Here is a 22,289-nt window from a genome sequence, read left to right as displayed (position 1 = left end):
AGGTAGGAGTGGGAGGAGGTAATCCGTAGGCAGGAAAGTCGTCGTGCATTAGCAGAGCGAAGAGGACGGGTGGGAGTGTAAAGGGAGATAAGATCAGAGATGTAGATGGGAGAGGAGTGGGTGAGGGCTTTGTAAGCGAGTGTGAGAAGCTTGAAATGGATTCTGAAAGAGAAGGGGAGCCAGTGAAGGTCTAGTAAGAAAGGAGAGGTAGACGTAGTGCGTTTGGTGAGGAAAATGAGCCGGGCAGCAGCATTGAGGATAGATTCGAGTGGAGAGAGGTGTTTGTCAGGAATGCCAGTCAGGAGGAGATTACAGTAATCCAGTCTGGAGATGACCAGTGAGTGGATAAGAGTCTTAGTAGCATCCTGGGTCAGAAAGGGTCTGATCCTGGAAATATTTTTTAGATGAAAACGGCAGGTTTGTGAGAGGTGCTAAATGTGTGGTTTGAAGGAGAGGGAGGAGTCAAGGATTACTCCAAGACAGCGCACTTGGGGGCTAGAGGAGATAGTAGTGCCATCAATAGATAATGAGATTGTAGGAGGTGAGGTTATGCGGGAGGGAGGAAAGATGATCAGCTCAGTCTTAGACATGTTAAGTTTAAGAAAGCGCTGGGACATCCAGGGAGAGGTAGCAGAGAGACAGTTGGAGATACGAGTGAGGAGAGCAGGGGAGAGGTCTGGAGAGGAAAGATAGATTTGGGTGTCATCAGCATAGAGATGATATTTGAAACCAAAAGAACTAATGAGCTTACCTAGTGAGGATGTATAGAGAAGAGGAGAGGACCAAGGACAGAACCTTGGGGTACACCTACAGTTAGTGGAAGTGAGGGGGAGGTGGAGTCATGAGAAGAGACAGAGAATGAACGGTCAGAGAGGTAGGAAGACAGCCAAGAGAGGGCAGTGTCGCGCAGACCAATGGAGTGAAGGATTTGCAGTAGGAGAGGATGGTCCACAGTGTCAAAAGCAGCAGAGAGATCAAGTAGAATAAGTAGAGAGTAGTGTCCCTTAGATTTAGCAGCATGGACGTCATTGCATACTTTTGTAAGGGCAGTTTCAGTTGAGTGGAGAGGACGGAAGCCAGACTGGAATGGGTCAAGTAGTGAGTGTGAGGAAAGAAAGGAAGTAAGGCATACACATAATCATCACCATCAGATTACATTGACCAATAAAAGTGAACGGCATGGCCATGCCCAACCTTTGTAGACTCATTTTAACCTGCATCCAACTGAATTTGCAGAAGAAGGAGAGAGGAATATTTGGAAACCCTGCCTTTATGCACGTGGATAATGGATGGTCTTCAGTTTGCCGGCGGCCGGAATCCCGACCGCCAGCATACCGACAGCTTTTCTCCTTCTTGGGGGTCCACAACCCCCCTGGAGGGAGAATAGATAGCGTTGCGCCACCGTGCCCGCGGCGTGGCGAGCCCGCAAGGGACTCATTTGTGCTCGCCCAGCTGTCTGTATACCGGTGGTCGGGATTTCCGGCGCCGGTATGCTGGCCGCCGGGAACCTGACCGCCAGCATAACATACTACACCCGTGGATAATATGTTTATTTTATAGGAGTGTTTTCAGAACTTTACAGAAAATAGAATTTTATTTGGTCTGACATCTTTCCTTGTCTTGTGCTTTAGATTGTCTAGAGGTCTTGCAGGCAATGTATGATTACGTCCGTTACTTCTTTGGCTGCAGAGAGTGTGCTCAACACTTTAAGACAATGGCGGATGAGTCAATGAACAGTGTTCGTGATCGGAAATCAGCTGTCTCATGGTTGTGGATACGTCATAACATGGTCAATAAAAGACTTGCAGGTAATATAATGTGAGTGGGGGCTGCCATACCAACTGTTCTTGGGTGATATATGAAAGACCAATCACCTCTTTGACATTCAGTTCCACACAGATCTCATGCTGTCCCTCTTTCACCTCTTCTGCTGCATGTGCCACAGGTTTTATATCACTGACTGTCCCACACTTAGGTGGCCAGTGCACATGAGAACAGGAAGATAAAGGACATCAAATACACATATAAATAAATAAAAAAGTAAGCCTCATAGAACACCTAATGCAGTGAAACAAGTAGGCAACATATTGTAAGAAAGAAGCTAGGGTAATAACTACACCTCAGTCTGACAAAAAAAAACACCAAAAAAAAACGTACGGATACTAGTTATACAGTATAGAGAGCTACAAACATACAACCCAGTATGACAGGATAGTAGCTATACAGTATAGAGAGCCTAGAAACACACAACCCCATATGACAGGATAGTAGCTATACAGTATAGAGAGCTACAACCCCATATGACAGGATAGTAGCTATACAATATAGAGAGCCTACAAACGCACAAACCCATATGACAGAATAGTAGCTATACAGTATAGAGAGCCTACAACCACACAACCCCATATGACAGGATAGTAGCTATACAATATAGAGAGCCTACAAACACACAACCCCATATGACAGGATAGTAGCTATACAGTATAGAGAGCTACAACCACACAACCCCATATGACAGGATAGTAGCTATACAATATAGAGAGCCTAGAAACACACAACCCCATATGACAGGATAGTAGCTATACAGTATAGAGAGCCTATAACCACACAACCCCATATGACAGGATAGTAGCTATACAATATAGAGAGCCTACAACCACACAACCCCATATGACAGGATAGTAGCTATACAATATAGAGAGCCTACAACCACACAACCCCATATGACAGGATAGTAGCTATACAGTATAGAGAGCCTAGAAACACACAACCCCATATGACAGGATAGTAGCTATACAGTATAGAGAGCCTACAAACACACAACCCCATATGACAGGATAGTAGCTATACAGTATAGAGAGCTACAACCACACAACCCCATATGACAGGATAGTAGCTATACAGTATAGAGAGCCTACAACCACACAACCCCATATGACAGAATAGTAGCTATACAGTATAGAGAGCCTACAACCACACAACCCCATATGACAAAATAGTAGCTATACAATATAGAGAGCCTACAAACACACAACCCCATATGACAGGATAGTAGCTATACAGTATAGAGAGCTACAACCCCATATGACAGGATAGTAGCTATACAGTATAGAGAGCTACAACCACACAACCCCATATGACAGGATAGTAGCTATACAATATAGAGAGCCTAGAAACACACAACCCCATATGACAGGATAGTAGCTATACAATATAGAGAGCCTAGAAACACACAACCCCATATGACAGGATAGTAGCTATATAGAGAGCCTACAACCACACAACCCCATATGACAGGATAGTAGGTATACAGTATAGAGAGCCTAGAAACACACAACCCCATATGACAGGATAGTAGCTATACAATATAGAGAGCCTACAAACACACAACCCCATATGACAGGATAGTAGCTATACAGTATAGAGAGCCTACAACCACACAACCCCATATGACAGGATAGTAGCTATACAATATAGAGAGCCTACAACCACACAACCCCATATGACAGGATAGTAGCTATACAATATAGAGAGCCTACAACCACACAACCCCATATGACAGGATAGTAGCTATACAGTATAGAGAGCCTAGAAACACACAACCCCATATGACAGGATAGTAGCTATACAGTATAGAGAGCTACAACCACACAACCCCATATGACAGGATAGTAGCTATACAGTATAGAGAGCCTACAACCACACAACCCCATATGACAGAATAGTAGCTATACAGTATAGAGAGCCTACAACCACACAACCCCATATGACAGGATAGTAGCTATACAATATAGAGAGCCTACAAACACACAACCCCATATGACAGGATAGTAGCTATACAGTATAGAGAGCTACAACCACACAACCCCATATGACAGGATAGTAGCTATACAGTATAAAGAGCTACAACCACACAACCCCATATGACAGGATAGTAGCTATACAATATAGAGAGCCTAGAAACACACAACCCCATATGACAGGATAGTAGCTATACAATATAGAGAGCCTAGAAACACACAACCCCATATGACAGGATAGTAGCTATATAGAGAGCCTACAACCACACAACCCCATATGACAGGATAGTAGGTATACAGTATAGAGAGCCTAGAAACACACAACCCCATATGACAGGATAGTAGCTATACAATATAGAGAGCCTACAAACACACAACCCCATATGACAGGATAGTAGCTATACAGTATAGAGAGCCTACAACCACACAACCCCATATGACAGGATAGTAGCTATACAATATAGAGAGCCTACAACCACACAACCCCATATGACAGGATAGTAGCTATACAATATAGAGAGCCTACAACCACACAACCCCATATGACAGGATAGTAGCTATACAGTATAGAGAGCCTAGAAACACACAACCCCATATGACAGGATAGTAGCTATACAGTATAGAGAGCCTACAACCACACAACCCCATATGACAGGATAGTAGCTATACAGTATAGAGAGCCTACAACCACACAACCCCATATGACAGTATAGTAGCTATACAATATAGAGAGCCTAGAAACACACAACCCCATATGACAGGATAGTAGCTATACAGTATAGAGAGCCTACAACCACACAACCCCATATGACAGGATAGTAGCTATACAGTATAGAGAGCCTACAACCACACAACCCCATATGACAGGATAGTAGCTATACAATATAGAGAGCCTAGAAACACACAACCCCATATGACAGGATAGTAGCTATACAATATAGAGAGCCTAGAAACACACAACCCCATATGACAGGATAGTAGCTATACAATATAGAGAGCCTAGAAACACACAACCCCATATGACAGGATAGTAGCTATACAATATAGAGAGCCTAGAAACACACAACCCCATATGACAGGATAGTAGCTATACAGTATAGAGAGCCTACAAACACACAACCCCATATGACAGGATAGTAGCTATACAGTATAGAGAGCTACAACCCCATATGACAGGATAGTAGCTATACAGTATAGAGAGCTACAACCACACAACCCCATATGACAGGATAGTAGCTATACAATATAGAGAGCCTAGAAACACACAACCCCATATGACAGGATAGTAGCTATACAATATAGAGAGCCTAGAAACACACAACCCCATATGACAGGATAGTAGCTATATAGAGAGCCTACAACCACACAACCCCATATGACAGGATAGTAGGTATACAGTATAGAGAGCCTAGAAACACACAACCCCATATGACAGGATAGTAGCTATACAATATAGAGAGCCTACAAACACACAACCCCATATGACAGGATAGTAGCTATACAGTATAGAGAGCCTACAACCACACAACCCCATATGACAGGATAGTAGCTATACAATATAGAGAGCCTACAACCACACAACCCCATATGACAGGATAGTAGCTATACAATATAGAGAGCCTACAACCACACAACCCCATATGACAGGATAGTAGCTATACAGTATAGAGAGCCTAGAAACACACAACCCCATATGACAGGATAGTAGCTATACAGTATAGAGAGCTACAACCACACAACCCCATATGACAGGATAGTAGCTATACAGTATAGAGAGCCTACAACCACACAACCCCATATGACAGAATAGTAGCTATACAGTATAGAGAGCCTACAACCACACAACCCCATATGACAGGATAGTAGCTATACAATATAGAGAGCCTACAAACACACAACCCCATATGACAGGATAGTAGCTATACAGTATAGAGAGCTACAACCACACAACCCCATATGACAGGATAGTAGCTATACAGTATAAAGAGCTACAACCACACAACCCCATATGACAGGATAGTAGCTATACAATATAGAGAGCCTAGAAACACACAACCCCATATGACAGGATAGTAGCTATACAATATAGAGAGCCTAGAAACACACAACCCCATATGACAGGATAGTAGCTATATAGAGAGCCTACAACCACACAACCCCATATGACAGGATAGTAGGTATACAGTATAGAGAGCCTAGAAACACACAACCCCATATGACAGGATAGTAGCTATACAATATAGAGAGCCTACAAACACACAACCCCATATGACAGGATAGTAGCTATACAGTATAGAGAGCCTACAACCACACAACCCCATATGACAGGATAGTAGCTATACAATATAGAGAGCCTACAACCACACAACCCCATATGACAGGATAGTAGCTATACAGTATAGAGAGCCTAGAAACACACAACCCCATATGACAGGATAGTAGCTATACAGTATAGAGAGCCTACAACCACACAACCCCATATGACAGGATAGTAGCTATACAGTATAGAGAGCCTACAACCACACAACCCCATATGACAGTATAGTAGCTATACAATATAGAGAGCCTAGAAACACACAACCCCATATGACAGGATAGTAGCTATACAGTATAGAGAGCCTACAACCACACAACCCCATATGACAGGATAGTAGCTATACAGTATAGAGAGCCTACAACCACACAACCCCATATGACAGGATAGTAGCTATACAATATAGAGAGCCTAGAAACACACAACCCCATATGACAGGATAGTAGCTATACAATATAGAGAGCCTAGAAACACACAACCCCATATGACAGGATAGTAGCTATACAATATAGAGAGCCTAGAAACACACAACCCCATATGACAGGATAGTAGCTATACAATATAGAGAGCCTAGAAACACACAACCCCATATGACAGGATAGTAGCTATATAGAGAGCCTACAACCACACAACCCCATATGACAGGATAGTAGGTATACAGTATAGAGAGCCTAGAAACACACAACCCCATATGACAGGATAGTAGCTATACAATATAGAGAGCCTACAAACACACAACCCCATATGACAGGATAGTAGCTATACAGTATAGAGAGCCTACAACCACACAACCCCATATGACAGGATAGTAGCTATACAATATAGAGAGCCTACAACCACACAACCCCATATGACAGGATAGTAGCTATACAATATAGAGAGCCTACAACCACACAACCCCATATGACAGGATAGTAGCTATACAGTATAGAGAGCCTAGAAACACACAACCCCATATGACAGGATAGTAGCTATACAGTATAGAGAGCCTACAACCACACAACCCCATATGACAGGATAGTAGCTATACAGTATAGAGAGCCTACAACCACACAACCCCATATGACAGTATAGTAGCTATACAATATAGAGAGCCTAGAAACACACAACCCCATATGACAGGATAGTAGCTATACAGTATAGAGAGCCTACAACCACACAACCCCATATGACAGGATAGTAGCTATACAGTATAGAGAGCCTACAACCACACAACCCCATATGACAGGATAGTAGCTATACAATATAGAGAGCCTAGAAACACACAACCCCATATGACAGGATAGTAGCTATACAATATAGAGAGCCTAGAAACACACAACCCCATATGACAGGATAGTAGCTATATAGAGAGCCTACAACCACACAACCCCATATGACAGGATAGTAGCTATACAATATAGAGACCCTACAACCACACAACCCCATATGACAGGATAGTAGCTATACAATATAGAGAGCCTAGAAACACACAACCCCATATGACAGGATAGTAGCTATACAATATAGAGAGCCTAGAAACACACAACCCCATATGACAGGATAGTAGCTATACAGTATAGAGAGCCTACAACCACACAACCCCATATGACAGGATAGTAGCTATACAGTATAGAGAGTGTGACAAGAACACTGGGATAGTGTTTGAGGGCAGGTATATTTGTCCCAGGTTCTTGTCTTACATGTTTTAGAAAATGTTAACTTCTAGGAAAAGTGCTTTTTGTTTTGTCTGAACCTTTTCAGTTTGCTGTAAAAGCTGGGTAAAGGCTCTGAGAGAGAGAGATAAGGCGAGTTCTAGACATTGGGCCCAGTTCGGGTCTTTGGCCTCACAGAGGGCTAATCAGGGTTTCAGCTGTGTAAGAGTGATATAGTGCTTCTAACCTGATTAGTATGGGCAGACTGCCTGGGAAGGCTGCAGGATCTGTGTGTGAGAAACACGCTTTCTGATGCAAGTAAGCTATACAGTATGTACTGAAGAACTCTGTGTTTTGTTTAGTGACAGTTAGGAACATCTTATGTTTAGTTAGTGCCGGACAGGCAAGGTATTTTTATTTTGGGGTTTGTTTTATTTTCTGTTTCAATAAAACTGGCCGGGGTCAGTTGTACCAGAAACTGGACTTGTGTTGTTCCTCAGCTGCTGCGGGCTGCCATATTCCCCAGGAAAAGGCACCTTGCACCCCTACAGTGTTACAACTTGGTGGAGAATGCGAGCAGGCCGTTCTGCGCATAAGTGAAAGCAGCAGCTTTGTGAGGCCTGCAGAAAACGGTGGTTTATGCAGATACAGCCCAGTGTGAAGTTACTGAGACTCACCCCTGAGGGTTTGATATATGTCCTGGGTGAAAGCAGCTGCAAAGCCGCCTGAAAAATCTGTTGACATGGAGGATCTGCTTAAAGCCTTGCTGCAAGCTACAGCGGCTCAGCAGGAGGCCAACCGACAGCAGCAGGTGGCAATGGAGGAAAATAGGAGACAACAGCAGGTGGCAATGGAGGAAAATTGGAGACTACAGCAGGAGGCCAACAGACAGCAGCAGGTGGCAATGGAGGAAAATAAGAGACAACAGCAGGCAGTTGTTGATGAACTTTACAGGCAACAGCGTCAGGATAGAGAGGCCTTAGCAGAAGTGGTGCAGAGACTTGCAGCTCGGGTTGGAGATGTGGCCGTCAGTGCTCCAACCAGCTCTAGTTCTATACGAGCCAGTCACTTCCTGCAGAAAATGACAGAGGCTGATGATGTGGAGGCCTATCTGACCACGTTTGAAAGGACTGCCGAGCGTGAGAACTGGCCGAAAGCACAGTGGGCCAGTCTGCTGGCACCTTTCCTGTCAGGTGAGCCCCAAAAAGCTTACTTTGATTTAAGCCCTGCTGAGGCTCGGGACTATGATAAACTAAAGACTGAGATCCTGACCCGCCTGGGAGTCACGCTGTCAGTACGAGCACAACGGGTGCACCGTTGGCTGTATGCCATGGAGAAGCCTCCGCGCTCCCAGATGCACGACCTTATTCAGCTAACAAAAAAATGGCTGCAGCCAGAGACATTAACTGGTCCCCAGATGGTGGAAAGAGTCGTCATGGACCGCTACTTGAGATCTTTGCCCATGGTCCTGCGCAAGTGGGTGAGCCATGGAAACCCGGGTACTGCTGACCAATTAGTGGACATGGTAGAGAGGTATTTGGCAGCAGAGGAACTACTGATGACCACCCAGCAACCCATAGATCCTCGACAGCGCCCTTCAGTAAAGACTGGTAAGACTGTTCCGTGGGAAAACGTTGCTGGGCGGTTAAGAGAACGCAAGGCTGGAGAGACTGTAAACACTGGCCCTGGAAACAGGCCAATGGGGCTAGAACGGTCTATGCTGCCCAAATGGGTTGATAATCGTGTGGTTAAATGTTTTAGGTGTGGTATGCCAGGTCATGTTATTGCCAATTGCCCAGTCACGCAAGAACCCATGCAATGTGATGCTGCCTTTGAATGTCGCAGAATGTCTTTCTTTGCTAGGTTAGCCTGTACTGTGGTACCTTCACCTGAGCTGGAAAAACAAATGTGTGATGTGTTCTTAGAAGGTAACCGGGTAGAGGCCTTGCTAGATTCAGGAAGTTTAGTTACCCTCGTGAAAGCTGGGTTAGTGAACCCCTTAAAGGTCCAGCAAATACCTATTGGGGTAACTTGCATACATGGGGATACCCAATATTATGCCACTGCTGAGGTGAATATAGAAACTTGTTGTGGGTCAGCAATGGTTAAAGTGGGACTGGTCCCTACCTTGGTGCATGAGGCCATAATAGGGAGGGATTTTCCTCATTTTTGGAAACTGTGGGAATCACGGTTATCAACAGATGTGAGAAGTAAAAAGCCAGTTGATAATACCGGTGATTTTATGGATGTACGTGGGTCTTCGGAACTTTCTGGCCCTTTGCCTTTTGCTAGTTTGGCTGGGGAAGTGACAGATGGGGAGTCCAGTGATGACCCTCTTGCCGGGAACAGAGACATAGTAGTTAGAACTGAAAGCGTGCCTGACCTGGAGGTAAAGAAGGATCTGTTTGCGTCTGAACAGTTAAAGGATCCTACCTTAATAAAGGCTAGAGAGAATGTTAAGATTGTTAATGGGGAACCTGTGGTACCAGGTGACAGGGTTACGTATCCCCACATGGCCATCTGTAATGAGCTCTTGTACCACATTGTCAAAAGGGGTGAGGATGTGGTGGAACAGCTAGTAGTTCCCCAGCCTTATCGGAGAACGGTACTAGATTTAGCTCATAGTCACGTTACCGCAGGACATTTAGGGGCAGAAAAAACCACTGAAAGAGTTTTACAAAGGTTCTTTTGGCCAGGGGTTTATAAAGAAGTGTCTGAATATTGTTCTTCCTGTCCTGAATGCCAGTATCATGCCCCTAGACCCCATTTCAGGAGCCCACTAGTTCCCATGCCTATTATAGAGGTCCCGTTTGACAGAATAGCCATGGATCTCGTGGGGCCCTTGTTAAAGTCTGCTCGGGGCCATCAGTATATCCTGGTAATTATGGACTATGCCACTCGATATCCTGAGGCTGTCCCTTTACGCACTATCACAACCAAGGCGATAGCTAGGGAGCTGGTGCAGGTATTTAGTAGAGTGGGAATACCAAAAGAAATTTTGACTGACCAAGGTACTCCATTTATGTCAAGGATCATGAAAGAATTGTGCAAGTTATTTAAGGTCACTCACCTCAGGACGTCCATCTACCATCCCCAAACTGACGGGTTGGTGGAAAGGTTTAATAAAACATTAAAAAGTATGTTAAAAAAGGTTGTTGAGAGAGATGGGAAAAACTGGGATTGTTTGTTGCCCTACTTGTTAATGGCCATCAGAGAAGTTCCTCAGTCCTCTACGGGGTTTTCTCCATTTGATTTGTTGTATGGTAGACACCCCAGAGGGCTGTTGGATGTTGCCAAAGAGACGTGGGAAGGACAGCCCACTCCTTATAGAAGCGTTATTGAGCATGTAACACAAATGCAGGATAGGATTGCAGCCGTGGTACCTGTTGTCAGAGAGCACATGGAACAGGCCCAAAGTGCTCAACAGAGGGTCTATAACCGGAGTGCCAAGATACGGGAATTTGCTCCTGGAGATAGAGTTCTTGTTTTGGTACCCACTGTGGAAAGCAAATTCCTAGCTAAATGGCAGGGTCCATTTGAGATTAGGGAAAAAGTGAATGAGGTTAATTACAAAGTATACCAGCCGGGAAAGAGAAAACCCGAACAGATCTACCATGTTAACTTAATCAAACCCTGGAAAGATAGGTTGTCTCTGTCAGCGGAGCCTTGCCCTTCGGTGTCTTCACCCCGGTTGCTTCCCGCAGTGAAGGTGTCAGAGACATTATCAGCTGATCAGAACAATCAGGTTAAAGAATTTCTCATCCAAAATAGGGAGGTATTTTCAGAACTGCCTGGCCGAACGACCATAATAAAACATGACATTGTCACAGAACCAGGGGTCAGGGTTCATTTAAAGCCATATAGGATTCCTGAAGCTCAGCGAGAAGCTATTTCTAAGGAAGTTAAAACCATGTTAGAACTTGGAGTCATAGAGGAGTCTAACAGTGAGTGGTCCAGTCCCATAGTGCTCATCCCGAAGCCCGACGGTAGCATACGCTTCTGTAATGACTTTCGTAAGTTAAATGAGGTGTCCAAGTTTGACGCATACCCCATGCCCCGTGTGGATGAGCTTGTAGAAAGGCTGGGAACAGCCAGGTTTCTCACCACATTGGACCTGACCAAAGGTTACTGGCAAATACCTTTATCTGATAGCGCCAAAGAAAAAACAGCCTTTTCGGTTCCGGAGGGGCTGTACCAGTATAAGATGTTACCCTTTGGGTTGCATGGGGCTCCAGCAACCTTTCAACGGGCGATGGATAAAATTTTGAGGCCCCATAGAAAATATGCAGCTGCCTATTTGGATGATGTGGTAATTCACAGTACAGACTGGGGGTCACATTTGGTTAAAGTACAAGCAGTACTGGACTCAATCAGAGAGGCAGGGTTAACTGCTAACCCAAAGAAGTGCTGCCTCGCAATGGAGGAGGTCAAATACTTGGGCTTCACCATAGGCAGAGGTCTGATTAGGCCCCAATTGAATAAAGTTGATGCTATTCAAAACTGGCCTCGTCCAGTGAATAAAAAACAGGTAAGGGCTTTTTTGGGAATTACTGGGTACTATAGACGGTTTATTCCTAATTTTGCGACAACAGCGGTGCCGTTGTCAGACCTTACCAAAGGGAAGCAGTCAAATGTGGTGAAATGGAACCCTGATGCAGAAAAGGCGTTCCAAGCGTTAAAAGTGGCTTTGTGTTCACAACCGGTGTTGATAACACCAGATTTTTCAAAAGAATTTGTGGTACAGACAGATGCCTCAGAGGTAGGGATAGGTGCTGTGCTGTCCCAAACCAGAGATGGGGACGAACACCCTATCATTTATTTGAGTAGGAAACTCAATGAGCATGAAAAAAGGTATGCCATTGTGGAAAAGGAGGCTTTGGCCATTAAGTGGGCACTAGATACCTTGAGATATTACCTCTTGGGTAGACAATTCAGACTAGTGACAGACCATGCCCCTTTAAAATGGATGTATGTAAATAGAGGCAAGAATGCTCGTGTAACTAGATGGTTTCTAGCGTTGCAGGACTTTAAGTTTACTGTCGAACATAGACCGGGAACACAATTGGCCAACGCAGATGCATTGTCTCGCATCTTCTGTTTGGGGGCTACAAGTGTTCCGGCCCCTAGGTCGAAACAGGGGAGGGGGATATGTGACAAGAACACTGGGATAGTGTTTGAGGGCAGGTATATTTGTCCCAGGTTCTTGTCTTGCATGTTTTAGAAAATGTTAACTTCTAGGAAAAGTGCTTTTTGTTTTGTCTGAACCTTTTCAGTTTGCTGTAAAAGCTGGGTAAAGGCTCTGAGAGAGAGAGATAAGGCGAGTTCTAGACATTGGGCCCAGTTCGGGTCTTTGGCCTCACAGAGGGCTAATCAGGGTTTCAGCTGTGTAAGAGTGATATAATGCTTCTAACCTGATTAGTATGGGCAGACTGCCTGGGAAGGCTGCAGGATCTGTGTGTGAGAAACACGCTTTCTGATGCAAGTAAGCTATACAGTATGTACTGAAGAACTCTGTGTTTTGTTTAGTGACAGTTAGGAACATCTTATGTTTAGTTAGTGCCGGACAGGCAAGGTATTTTTATTTTGGGGTTTGTTTTATTTTCTGTTTCAATAAAACTGGCCGGGGTCAGTTGTACCAGAAACTGGACTTGTGTTGTTCCTCAGCTGCTGCGGGCTGCCATATTCCCCAGGAAAAGGCACCTTGCACCCCTACAGTGTTACAAGAGCTACAACCACACAACCCCATATGACAGGATAGTAGCTATACAGTATAGAGAGCCTACAAACACAGAACCCCATATGACAGGATAGTAGCTATACAGTATAGAGAGCTACAACCACACAACCCCATATGACAGGATAGTAGCTATACAGTATAGAGAGCCTACAACCACACAACCCTATATGACAGGATAGTAGCTATACAGTAGAGAGAGCCTACAAACACACAACCCCATATGACAGGATAGAAGCTATACAATATAGAGAGCCTAGAAACACACAACCCCATATGACAGGATAGTAGCTATACAGTATAGAGAGCCTACAACCACACAACCCCATATGACAGGATAGTAGCTATACAATATAGAGAGCCTACAACCACACAACCCCATATGACAGGATAGTAGCTATACAGTATAGAGAGCCTACAAACACACAACCCCATATGACAGGATAGTAGCTATACAGTATAGAGAGCTACAACCACACAACCCCATATGACAGGATAGTAGCTATACAATATAGAGAGCCTACAACCACACAACCCCATATGACAGGATAGTAGCTATACAGTATAGAGAGCCTACAAACACAGAACCCCATATGACAGGATAGTAGCTATACAGTATAGAGAGCCTACAACCACACAACCCCATATTACAGGATAGTAGCTATATAGTATAGAGAGCTACAACCACACAACCCCATATGACAGGATAGTAGCTATACAGTATAGAGAGCCTAGAAACACACAACCCCATATGACAGGATAGTAGCTATACAGTATAGAGAGCTACAACCACACAACCCCATATGACAGGATAGTAGCTATACAGTATAGAGAGCCTAGAAACACACAACCCCATATGACAGGATAGTAGCTATACAATATAGAGAGCCTACAAACACACAACCCCATATGACAGGATAGTAGTTAAGCAAGTACCCAATGTCAGCATTCGGGCCCATGCAACACTATAAAGGAAAGAGAAACATAGCAGTAAGTGTCAGCAGAACGGAGAAACACTCCAATCAGTAGAAAGGAGGAGTGTAATCTCTGCACCCCAGTATCGAACACAAGATTGGGCCATTCGGACATTAACCTGGCTCCATCAAACATTCATAAAACAAACATGTACCAGAGCAGTAGAAATAAAACATACAAAATACACATCGCCCAATATCTCTAAAGCATGAGCATAAACAACCTCCCCCCATCTCCCCCACCCTGGGTGACCATACCCCCATCTTACGGCAAGCAAGAATACAGGCTTTAATTGCAGCTAGCTATCATGACTAAGAAATGTAGGTGCAAGGTAGCTCCCACACAGGATAGGGTTGCACTTTGCTACAGATTGTATTACACAGCAATCTCCATTACGTCACACTGCACCGATCAGCCTAGTTGTGTCTGTGACCACCAGAAACTTTGCTGACTTACTTGTAAGGGGTATCCTACATTTGTAAGAGTTCTTGTTCTTTTAATTGCAGATTACTGTATATACCCACAGTTTCTTTTAATCTAAATGTATTTGTTAACAAGTTGTTCAATAAGCTTAGAGGTCATTGTGGGTCACTTATTACAAAGCAGTAGAAGTCTCTGAATAAGATCAGTTAGGGCCCCGTCCTGACCATGCAGACATCCTGAGGATGTGTACAGTCCTTCTCATGACTGCACCTGTTTGCAGTAATGAGGAACCATACGAGCGTTTTCTCACTCCATATTGTACATATGCAAAGTTAGCTGCATAGAAGTCGTAGCATTATCTACAAATACAGTTCCATAATGACACAGCTCTATGTGTGCGCAGCTTGACAGGGATGCAGTTGATATGCCGGTGGCCGGGATCCCAGCGGTCAGTATACTGACGCCAGAATCCCGACCGCTGACAATGCCGCCAGCCGGAATGCCGGCTAACAGGGGCTATTCCCACAAGGGGCTCCATTGCGCTAATTAACCTTCCCCCCCCCCCCCCCCCCCCGCAACATTCTGGCGGCCAGGATCCCGGGGTTGGCATGCTGACCTCTGGGATCCCGACCGCCGGCGTATCAGCCCCAACCTTCTTGAAATACCACGCCATTAGTAATTGCTCCCTATTGTTATTTTTAATATTAACATTTATGTAGTGCCAACATATAGGCAGCAGGGTAGCACAGTGACTAGATTTTGCTCTTCTATGTAGTAGTACAATGGTCTTCAGAAATAAAAAATAAAAAATGGAAACCCAAACCCCACGGACAGCACTGTACACTCAGTACAGTGCTACGCATAATAATTCCTGGTCACAGACAATCAAATGTAAGGGGAAGCGCTGATTGGCTAAGAGCATGGGAACGGTTGATGTGGCAGTGCCTGCTCTATGCCAGTTAGCTTGCTCAGTCATTTCAATGCTGAGACCTGTAGTCCATAACGAACAATCACTTTCTATCCTTTAATCATTAATCTTGCACCCAAAGCCATCAGGGGTGCAGGAATTAGTCCTGGGCTTTCAACCCTGGACTGACCAGTTAGAGGCTGATGGCCATTATGGCAGGGGTTCCCATGGTGTGCTTCCCCCTGTTATAGTATCAGCTGGTACAGTCCGGGTTCTGTTTATTGGAAAATAGGGGATCCCCACGCAGTTTGTTCCCCCAAATTTTTAGTACTAGCCCAGGCTGAGAGGTCCAGGGCTGGTTATGGTTTGGGGAGGGTTTGCTTTAACACCTAAGAAGCCTGCACAGATCAGATCTGTGCAGTGCTTGTTTGGGAAGATTTACCGTCGTTTTTTAACGTTCGTTTGCTGTCGGCTTTGAACTGAAGTATCAAAAGCTACAACATTTAGGGGTATATTCAATTAGGGTCGGATCCATTTCGACATGCATTTGTCGGAATGGATCCGACAACCCCTATTCAATCCCATCTCAATTCGACTTTCAAAAAAAGTCGAATTGAGATGAGACCTATGAGCGGAGGAGAGGGGGGATACCAGCGGGGAGAGCCGCGGGCAGACGGAGGAGAGCAGCGCTACAGCAGTGCTGCAGAAGGATGTTTCACAACCGCCAGACCTCACGACAGTGTCCACCCGGCTCCAGCAAGCGTGACCTCACTTGCTGGAGCCGGGTGGACGCTGCCGTGAGCGGCGCGGCTGTGACACATCCTCCTGCAGCGCTGTGCTGTAGCGATGCTCCCCTCCTGTCTGCCCACGTCTCTCCATCTCCCCACGGCTGTCCCCCTCTCCTCCTCTAAGGTCCCTCATCTCAGTCTGACATATTTTTTCATGTCGGACTGAGATGGTCAGAAACGGGGCCAAATCCTGTCGAATTTGGCCCTGTTTCCCTCGAATTCCCCGATTTGAGTTGGGAAGAGGTAATCCAAGATGAACTGGCAGAAAGTCACTTGACACGGCCCAGGACTGATTGGGAAGAACCAGAGAGATTACATAAATACTGATCAGAGGTTCATACTGAAACCCATAGGAGTCTTATGAGTTTTCCAAAAGAAGGGGCAGAGCAATTTCTCACTTCACTTAAATTGGACCAAGACAGGGTGAAGGTATTAGCAGGCAGATTTAACAACGAGTGATATTCTTGTTATCAATCATTTCAAATGATAGGAGCTGATTGGCTGGAGCACCATTTATCATTTGTAATGATTGATAACTAGAATATCACTCTTTGCTAAATCTATGTATGTCTGAGTAGAAGAGATTTAATTAATTTTTTAAATGTTTTGGGATTACAAAAATAAATTGTGTTGAGACTGGAATTACATGTGTTTGGGACGGGTTTAGTATAAAATACCTACAATCAAAATCCTGACAAGGTCAAAATACAGACATGTAAAATGTCGACAGGTCATAAAGTCGGCACAAGTTTTTCATACATTTTTTGTGTATGTCGACATGGACACTGTATAAGTCTGCTGCGTCCCCTCGCATGGCTCAGTGTGCTCGGGAACGGTGTGGCTCAGTGTGCTTGGGAATGGTGCTTTGCTGCGCTCTGCACACTATTGTATTCCCCCTCCAGGTCCACTGGGATGGTAAAGTATGAACAAGTCGGTTTCAATGAAAAAATCATGAAAAACTCATGTCGACTTTTTGACCTGTTGACATTTTAAATGTCTGGATTTTGACTGTCGGTCGATGGTTGTCGGGATTTTGATTGTAGGTAAATGGACCACATACCGTTTGGGACTGTCCAATGCATTTCTGCCAGAACTGATAGAGAGCGATATATTTCAGGACATCGAGAGTTTTATCAATGACATTGGGCCTAATTAAGAGTTGATCGTAGCAGCAAATTTGTTAGCAGTTGGGCAAAACCAAGTGCACTGCTGGGGGGGTCAGATATATCAAGCTCAGAGAGAGTTAGATTTGGGTGTGGCGTGTTCAAACTGTAAAAATAAAGCAGACAGTATTTACCCTGCACAGAAACAAAACAACCCACCAGAATCTAACTCTCTGCAAATGTTATATCTGCCCCCCCCCCCCCCCCCCCCTGCAGTGTGCATGGTTTTGCCCAAATGATAACAACTTTGCTGCTGCGATCAACCCTGAATTACCCTCATTGCACTTAGCGGGACAGTTTCTGATGGTAGTACATTTTCTTTAGTGGGTCATGTCTGAAGTTGTGGTCAGCACTGAGTAGAACGACTAGTTGGAACCCAATTGGTCGCATGCTCTCACTAGAGTGTAATTTAAGATACAGGTCACAACAGGATAAAGCAGAAAATGTTTTTGAGCAATAATAGAATGGAGAATGCTGCAGGTATTAAGAGGCTTTCCTAGTGTGCAAAGAGGTTATGGTGTGTCAGTGGAAAGGTTGCAGGCCACAAAGGTTTGAAAATGAGTGGCAATATACAAAAGCCCATCAACAAAAAATCTTTCAAATGACAGACGCTGATTGTTTACTCTGGGCAACTTCTCCACTTTATCTCTCTTCAAGGACCATATGTAGTAGAGTACGAGTTTGCTGGAGGTGTGGTATGCTGGCCGATCTCGGGCGTTTTTTTTTTTTTAGAGAAACCATGCCTTGTAAATAATTGCCGCTTTAAAAAAAAAGTCTGAGATTGGTCAGCATCCCGCACCTCTGATTACATAGACCCCCAAGGCTTTATACATGAGTAACTGAGATGAATGTAGTTGCAGGATGAATCCGATGAAGGTAGTTACTTTTGGTACTCAGAGGGTGTTCAATGCTTAGTTCATGGTCCTTTTCTCATATATTAAGGGCATGATTGATTAATAAATATTCCCCTATATCATGTTAACACCTGTATTAATAATAAGCAAAAAACAGAATTAAGTTACTGTTTACCTCCCAATGGGACTGGCTGTCCTGCGGGTGACTGGCAGGTAGCACTTCCAATAGGAAGTCCCTGCTAGTCATAGTGAAGCCAATGCAGTCACAGACTGCAGCTGGCTCAGTTGAGCTCAGTGAAGTGGCGGACTTTACTGGGGGAGGCTGCAGTCCTGTGTAAATAGGTAAAATCCACTCCTGCTTTTTACTATTTCTTCTCCTCCTATATAATCTAATAATGCATATCTGACAATTGCCTATGGTCTGTTGGGAGTATATACTGCTGTGCGTGCAGAAATGCAGGGGTGTTTTAAGGGGGTGGAAGCAGCCAAAAACTTTAGCAACACTAGGAACCTCCCCTTGGACATGACCCACTCTAACAGGGTGTAACCACGCCCCCAAGATGGTGGCCTCATGCAAGCACTATCCCCAGGAACACAGATAAAAGGTTGGGAGGTACATGGAATGCATTAAGCCATGTATTAGGGAAAATACCACAGGATATAATTGAATGTATGGTATAATCTAATATTATATAGAATATAATGCTGTCGTTTTCTTCCAAGCTAGATGTTGATGGCAAATTCACTAATTGAATTTAAAATGGATTGGTTGTTTTTCTTACAATAAATGGTATTTGTAATTATAATTAGTAAATGGCATAATTGTGGTGATTGATTCAGTAAATTAATCTGATTGCCATGTTGTCGGTCAGGAAAGAACTGAAGGATTAATGGGCAACAGTAACAATGTGTATTCTCTGCAGAAAGTCTTATTGTATTAAACTTGCTTACAGTGATTGCAATTGTCTAATTATTTTTAAAAAAGTTTTGTTTTTCAAAAAGTAGTTAGGCACTACTCTGATATTTGATCTACAGTATCTGGTGCATTTAAGAAGGGTTTGTACACCTTATTCTATCCAACTATAAGAGAGAACCTGTAGCCCATTAGCTGTTTAGCAAGCTCAGAGCAGCAGATGAGTGTTCTGATATTATGGGAGGCAGTGACCTATCCACTTGCATGATTGTGCTAGCTAGGACAGGGCTCTATGTGACAGGAGGGACATTTTTGCCATCCTGGAGAAACCGGCAGAGTCTGTCACACAGGACGGCTTTGAGCCGTGTGTGTGATGCTGTGCGCATGCGTAGCATTAGACACGGCTTGAGGAAACAACGTTGTGTGTGAAAGCTCCCCTTCACACACACGGTTTACTGGCTGCAAAGACGGCCAGGCGCCCGCCCGGCAGCCGGACCTTCCAGTGGTGAGACCCGGCTGCAACCCGGCAGCCGGGCCGGGACCGTGCCGTGTGTAAGGACACATTGCGCTGCATGTGTCTTTACATCACGGCAGCGGTTTAAAGCCGGTTGGGTGTTTGCCGGGCGGCGCCAGCCGCCTCGTGTGTTTCGGCCCTTAGAGGTACATGGTGAAAAGAGCAGTACAGATAGCTTATAGGAGGCCCTTGTAAAATTGGTGTAGGAAATCCGTGGTGTCAAACACATCTTCTATATGAAACTAAATTTATACATCAACGTGTAGTTATTTAAAATATTTCCAAGATATACAGTGCTCAGATACAAATATTTGCTGAACAAATGAAGTGTGAGCTGAGTTACTTTTGGTTTGAGCTGTGATCAACACTTAGTAAATGCAGCTTAAGGAGCAGCTCAAGCTTGGTTCAGAGAACTTAGTGTAGAAAGTACCAACAGTACAGAAGAGAATTCATAGTGATGTAAGACAATAGGTCACGCTGCATCCATGTTGATGTAATGACTTGTTTGTAACCTTGGACCTTTATCTGTACAAGCCCTTATGATTATAACTCGTGCCTCACTATCTGTTTGCTGCATTTCTCTATGTGATTGACAAGTTACCCTTACCTGTTTTTTTAGGACAGGGAAGTGATGATCCGGAATTTCCAAAGATACAATGGCCTTCTATAGAGCTTTGCCCCAGTTGCCGGAAGCAGCTAATGGGTGGTACCATCTGGAATAGGGCTGCTGTTTTAGCTTTTTTGATGTCTCATTACGCAGAAGGAAATTTATCCTATGAGTATTTGGAGGATGAGTCCGTGCTGCTGGAAAACCAGAAAAAAGCTGCTGGCATGGTAAGGGGTAAAAGGGAGGTTGAAAGTGAGAAGGAGGGGGAACAACAGGAAGCCCAGAGCAAAAATTACGCTTCTAACACACCAATCAAAGCTGAAGAAGAGAATATAGACTTACCTGCAGTTTCTAAAGGACAACAGATTCCACGCCACAGACCCACCATCATAAAAATGAAAACTAGCAGAGGTATTCAAGGAGAGGGGCAGGAAGAGAAAAATATTGTGGATTTGGATTCCCAGGAGGTCCATATTTTCCAACGTAGAACGTTACAGGATTCCAAGTTCGACCAGAATAACCAGGCTCTTCAGGCAGAAAGACTGATGGATCCCCAAGATGCAGAGTTTGACCATGTTGCAGTAAGGGACCGTTTACTTCAGAGGGGGATCGACACAAAATATCTGATGGGGGTAATGGTTGAAAACGGGGAGATAAACTGGAAGGGGCGTTGGGTGAAGTTGTTGGAAGTCGGATTCTCTCGCCTAGACATCAGTCTCTGCGTCATTCTTTATTTCCTCACCAGCATGTGCCTGCTTGCAATGTATCTGTACCTAAGTTTCCGGACACGGTTCTTTCGACAGCGGCGCGGGTGTCCACGAGTGTGACACAAGCATTTCCTAGTGCGACAGACCTGAAGTTCCATGCCTTGCTGAGTGAACTGTGCATTTCATAAGTGACCAATGTCATTTTTTTTTAACTCATGGAAAGTTTGTACTAACAACCACTCAAAACCAAAGCTTAACTCATCACAAATGTGTCTAATCGAATGATGTGTTAAAAAATAAAATGAGCCTATTAAAAAAATGTTTTTAATTTCATTCAGTACAACTTGCTACATAGGATGCACTGACCACAGAAGAGGGCAAACATATATGGGGCAACCTTAGATGTATCATCATCATCATCATCATCATTTATCTGTAAAGTGCCCCAAAACTCTACAGCACTGGACCGTATCGAACTATCATAATTAGTATAATAACTAATACAAATTGCACATTAAAACAGAATAAGTACATACAGTAAGAGGATGACGAAGAAAGTACAGACTTGAGAGTATCAAAAACAGACCCACATATAATAAACACAATAACAAACCAAAACAAGAAATCTCCATGGCATATATAATAAACCAGTGAAGTGACTGTCAAACAAATGACCTGTTTAGACAGTCAGTCATAAAATATCATAAAGTATCATTGTGACCTGTATTGTAATGAAAAAAAACAAGTTAGCACCTATGAAAGTTATGGGCTGATTCTGAGTAGCTCACAGTGCCGATGATTCACATAAATTGGTGTTTCTTTGCTAGGGTGCGTGTGCAAAAATCAGCAAACACTTTCAGGATGCATGCATTTCATGGTGTGTGGCAGTACTGATTGGACACACACAGTGTGTATTAGGAGTGATAACCCCATTGATAATATTCATATATTGGGTA

General features: G+C 44.1%; 1 protein-coding gene across 1 annotated transcript in view; it reads left to right on the top strand.

Moving 5' to 3' along the window:
* QSOX1 (quiescin sulfhydryl oxidase 1) overlaps positions 1-21,652 on the top strand; it is a 105,281-nt gene extending 83,629 nt beyond the window's left edge. The window contains exons 11-12 of the mRNA XM_063939799.1: positions 1,632-1,808; positions 20,639-21,652. Coding sequence (XP_063795869.1) covers positions 1,632-1,808; positions 20,639-21,453 — 992 coding nt within the window. The 3' untranslated portion in view covers positions 21,454-21,652. The remainder of the gene's footprint in view (positions 1-1,631; positions 1,809-20,638) is intronic.
* Positions 21,653-22,289: the final 637 nt, after the last annotated feature.

This window comes from Pseudophryne corroboree, chromosome 9 (assembly GCF_028390025.1).
Source record: "Pseudophryne corroboree isolate aPseCor3 chromosome 9, aPseCor3.hap2, whole genome shotgun sequence".
NCBI classification, from domain to species: domain Eukaryota; kingdom Metazoa; phylum Chordata; class Amphibia; order Anura; family Myobatrachidae; genus Pseudophryne; species Pseudophryne corroboree.
This window is presented reverse-complemented; position numbering and strand designations above follow the sequence as displayed.